This window comes from Mangifera indica, chromosome 14, assembly GCF_011075055.1.
Source record: "Mangifera indica cultivar Alphonso chromosome 14, CATAS_Mindica_2.1, whole genome shotgun sequence".
NCBI classification, from domain to species: Eukaryota; Viridiplantae; Streptophyta; class Magnoliopsida; order Sapindales; family Anacardiaceae; genus Mangifera; species Mangifera indica.
Window position 1 is genome coordinate 5,036,402 of NC_058150.1, and position 4,913 is coordinate 5,041,314.

Consider the following 4,913-nt stretch of genomic DNA (forward strand, 5'->3'; position numbering starts at 1 on the left):
AAAAACCAGGAAAGCTGTTAGATATCATACTCAAAGCCTTCAAAGGAGTGGGTGAGGGAGTTGTCCATTTGGGACATTTCCTTATCGACCATCACTCCATTTATAACTATCACCAACGATCTTCATTAAGAGGGATTTTTTTAAAAAAGTCACCATAACCAAAGGGAGAGAGAGAGAGAGAGAGAGAGAGAGAGAGAGAGAGAGAGAGGGAACATAGATTCTAGATAGGGTTTGGTTAATTTGTGACTTGACGGTTGAATTGTTTACATTTATAATATTTTTATGCGTTAGATGTGAATATATCGTTTATCTCTACTGCCTGCCACCCTTCGCAGAAGCATCAACCGGTAGTACTTCTCACAAGGGTAAGTTTATTTTTTGCTACTTACCTCTATGACTGCAATCCTTTTCACTTGCTTCTTCTTCTTCTTCTTCTTCTTAGAAATCATATTCAATCTCAATTCATATCACGACAAACTCCAATATTTACTGATTCAGGGTCCCAAAATCCATTTTTTTGTTTCCGTTTTGTAATGGTTTAATTCGTAGTTTTGTTCTTGCCTGCTTCATTTTGCTCTGCTAAAATAGAGATAGATGAGTTGGTTACAAACTTTGGATTTATAAAAACTGGATTGGATTTCTGATATATTTTGTTTGTATTTTCCTTTCAGGGTTTTGGATTTAGTGGTAGTGTTGGGCTATGCAGTCTGTAGAAATCCAATGTAAGATTTTTCTTCTTGTTCTATTTTTTAGGATCAGCGGCCTTAACTGAAGCATCAGCTTTCAGGGTGGTAGCAGTTGCAGATGGATGAAGAGTAACAAGCCAAAACAATAGCTCAAGTGAAAGGCTAAGCAATCATTTTGATTAGTACAAGAAAGCTGTAAGAATAGGGGAAAAAACAAAAGTGGAAGAGGAAAATCCGAACGTCTAGGAATCTGGATTTCCAGGGTAATTATCTGCCCCCTCAGAGGCCTGTCCACCAAGTTAGACACATAATACCGCAAGAAACACAGCAACAATCTCCAGGCACAACAGGTGCTCATTTTCAACATCTTCAACCTCAACAAAACCAACCACCATATGGACAAGAAGAAGTAGAGGCCAACAGACAGTCTTTGAAACAAACCAGTACTTCAAAATATAGAGAAAGGATGGGAATGAAAAGCGCTGAAGGAGAAATAGTTCAAGTCCAAGGAGGCCACATTGTTCGATCCACCGGCCGAAAGGACCGCCATAGCAAGGTCTATACTTCAAAAGGTCCTAGAGATCGCAGGGTCCGGTTATCAGCCTACACTGCCATTCAATTCTATGATGTTCAAGACCGGCTAGGCTATGACCGACCCAGCAAAGCAGTGGATTGGCTCATAAAGAAGGCAAAGTCTGCCATTGACAAGCTTGCTGAGCTACCGCCATGCCATCCAAATGTTAGTAACACTGCGGCCAATACTATGTTAGACGAGCCTAATCTAGGCTCAAGTGGTGAAATACCAATACAAGATCAGTCAGGGTCGTCTGGATATAGCTTTCAGATCCATAGGCAATTGGGTGATAACACAAACAATGATTCATCTTTCATTGCGCAGCCTTTAGACACTGATTCAATAGCTGATACCATAAAATCTTTCTTCCCTACAAACACCACAAACTCATCAATCAACTTTCAGAACTACCCAGATGATATAATCTCAAGAACTACAATCCACACAGAAGATCTTGGCCTATCACTTCATTCGTTTCAAGACTCTGGTCTAATCCATGGACAGTCACGGGGAGACACAAGCCACACACCTTCAACCGATCAGACCCTTTTCGCAGGCTCAGCTTCAGTGGGGTTCGATGCCAACTTTCATCGATTGGTAGCTTGGAACAATAACTCAAGCTCAGAAAATAGAGATGGTAGTTTTATGTTTAACTCGCCTTCGTTGTCACAACAAGCGGCATTAGCATTTTCTGAGAGGGGGCCCCTTCAGTCCAGTTTCATGCAATCAGTTCGGGCTTGGGAAGATCATACTATGGGCTCCACAGACCACCAAAGCACACATGAAATTCAACAGTCTTCAATTTTCGGTTGTCGCTTTGTATCTGATAGATTGCCAGGATTTAACATTCCTGCCATAATTCATGGTGAAGACGAGCACAGAGAAAGGCCATCCTCTTCTTCTCCCAATTCTCACCATTGAATCTGTCCCAAGGTACTTGTTTCTTTTTTCAAATTTTGTGCTTATTGTATGCGTGAATCCTAGACTCCTGGTCCTAGAAAAAGTTTCTTTATGAGCAAATTAAGTGATTATTTCACTCAAACCCTACAAGCAGATATTTTGTTACCCAGAGCCCTATAAGTGATATATCCATCATTAACATTAATCAATTGCAAGGAGAATTTCAAACTTTATATACTTCTTGGGGAATTTCTTCGAAGAAAGAAAAAGGGGACAAATCTTGTTCTAATTATTCCAGCACTAAGGATGTTCATGGGCAACCCGTGAGCAGGAGTTGAAATTTATTATTTCTATGTCCTGGTAGGCATCCTTATCACTGAATATGCCAGCAGAAGATTCTTCTCAATTTTCTAGGAAAATTAAGGAAGAGGAGATGATTTACATTTCAGTTCAATCAATTTTTATTTTGTGGAAAGGGATTTTTTGAATCATCATTAGAAAATTTCACCTTATTAATAAACTAATGAAGGCATTACTGTCGTTGTTTTAGCTTATATTTTCATCATTGAAACTAGAAATATCACTCCTTTCTTTCTTGTTATAAGGAATTAAAACATTTGTTTCAGTTCAAAATGAATTATTAAAACTTAATCAGGGTTAGTAAAACTAGTAAATTATTTAAACTTTCAGAAACAAAATCTGGGTTCGAAGCTTTACCAGGCTTAGATGTATTGAGGTATAGTTTGTGTAATCAATCAGTTTTTTTTTTTTTTTTTACCTGTCTTGATGATGAAGTTGATACTCAATTAGTGCGTTACATTGATTAATCAAAGTCAGAATCAATACAAGCAATGGATAGTCCCGGTACCCCATGTCTGCAGATTAGTGAAAAAAAGTAGTCTGAAGTTTGATTGAAAGTTTTGGGGATGAGGAGAGATAGAGAAGGCAGTTAAGTAGTTCCCACTGACAAAAGCAAAAGCAGAAACAACATCATAGTATAGCTAATTCCTGTTCTCTCTTTAGCTTGCTACTCCATTAATGGCATTGGCATGTTCCATCTCCACACATCACTATTATTGCTCATCCTGTAGCTGTAGCTGTACTTTAATTTTCCAGACTCCACTTGCCCTTGCTGAATTCGCAAGCAAGAAGACGAAGATGATAATACATGATGAAACAAGTTCACTGTTGGTGTTGGAGTAAGCCTTTTGGAAAAAGAATCAAATTAAAATATCAATTTCCAAAGTTCATTTAGGCCCATGAGACTTGGATCCAAACACAGGCCCATTATTTGACGCCTAACACAAATTACACCAAGTATTGAAGACTCTTTTAAAATGGTTGACAGGATGGTAGGTGTAGTTAGCAACGAAGCAAAGCCAGTTTAATTTGGACATCTTATAAAAGTGAAACACAAGCACTATTTTTAGGCTTCTGGTTTAAATATGGAAATCCAGTCCGGCTGGTCAAACTAGTAAACCCTAAAGGTTAATGATCGAACTTATAATTATTATATCAGGTTCATCGAGAGTTTGTCTTATATGATAACTATTCAATTATAAACTAATTGATCTAAATTTATTTCACAAAAATATTTTTCTTTATTAATATTATTAGAATCCTGTTTTTCAGAAAAGGTCTTTCGTTTTTACCACTCAAGTTAACCTTTGAGGCTTTCATTTATTGAATATTAATATTTACATTTAAACGAAGACACAACTATTTATATATCTTGTTCAATGATATCTTATAAAATATGCATAAATCAAAACAATTTACTATGTGGCAAATATGTGTAATTTTTTTCAAAATAGAATACTTCTGAACCATAAACTTCTTTGCTTGTAATTTCACTTGCCTCTTTCTTATTAAGCAACATAACCCATGCTATGTAATTACATTTATATGAACATATTAGGAGCAAGGTAAATAATTCATTCATTTGTCATTGTTATGAGGCCAAAAGACTTCTTCCCATTTAGTGTACTTCCAAACTCTGCACATAAAATTTCAAAAACTCAAATATCTATTCATAAATTATTAAAATTAACACAATTTATTAATTTTAGAAGTAAAATTATCATTTAATCAGTTATATTAAAAAAAAAAACTTTATTGCATTTTCTCTTTTACATATTAAAAACTAACAATCTTTTTCTAATTAAATCTTTAAAAAGTTACATTTTCTGTCCCCTTAGGTTTTAATTTTTCAACAAATCCTCCTCATCTCGGGTAACCGACACCTTCCATTCTTCTCTCTCCCTTCTTCCAAGTTCGGCTTCACTAGAGAAGACAAATCTCTGTCTAAACAAATTGATAAAAATCAACACCGGTCTTCATCTGTTATTGTTTTGAATTATCAGGTTTTGCACAATAAAACTCACCATCCGCATGTAACAACAAATTCATGCGAAACCTTGTGATTTCAGTCCTTATTCCAAGTCTTTAAAGTTTTATTCAAACATATATGATAATTATTCCAATTATGTATCAAACAAAGTCAAATATCATAATGCAATTTCCTGTCAGAAATTACTAAAGTCAAATAAGTCTTCATAGAGAAATATAATATACAACACAACACCCCGTAAAATCAGTGTTGAAAGCCAATTTCTCAAATCTGTGAATATTTTGAGGAACTAATTTTTGACATTGAAAGGATGAAAGTCTCGTTTTAAATAGAAAATGTGAAAATTCCCCAACTTCTGGATGGAGAAAGAAAGAGAGATGGGGTCAACCTTTTCACACTGAAT

The 4,913-nt window shown here is 35.7% G+C and overlaps 1 protein-coding gene across 3 annotated transcripts; it reads left to right on the top strand.

Annotated features, from left to right (window-relative positions):
* On the top strand, nucleotides 1-2,393 carry LOC123195864 (transcription factor TCP4-like). 3 transcript variants are annotated; one of them, XM_044609727.1, is made up of 3 exons: nucleotides 1-365; nucleotides 672-722; nucleotides 781-2,393. In XM_044609727.1, exon 3 carries the CDS (start codon nucleotides 1,153-1,155, stop codon nucleotides 2,179-2,181), a length of 1,029 nt encoding a protein of 342 aa, XP_044465662.1. In that variant the 5' UTR covers nucleotides 1-365; nucleotides 672-722; nucleotides 781-1,152; the 3' UTR covers nucleotides 2,182-2,393. The 3 variants fall into 3 exon arrangements, with proteins under 3 accessions (XP_044465662.1, XP_044465661.1, XP_044465660.1); XM_044609726.1 differs by having other exon boundaries at nucleotides 788-2,393; XM_044609725.1 differs by lacking the exon at nucleotides 672-722 and having other exon boundaries at nucleotides 754-2,393.
* The last annotated feature ends 2,520 nt before the right edge of the window (nucleotides 2,394-4,913 follow it).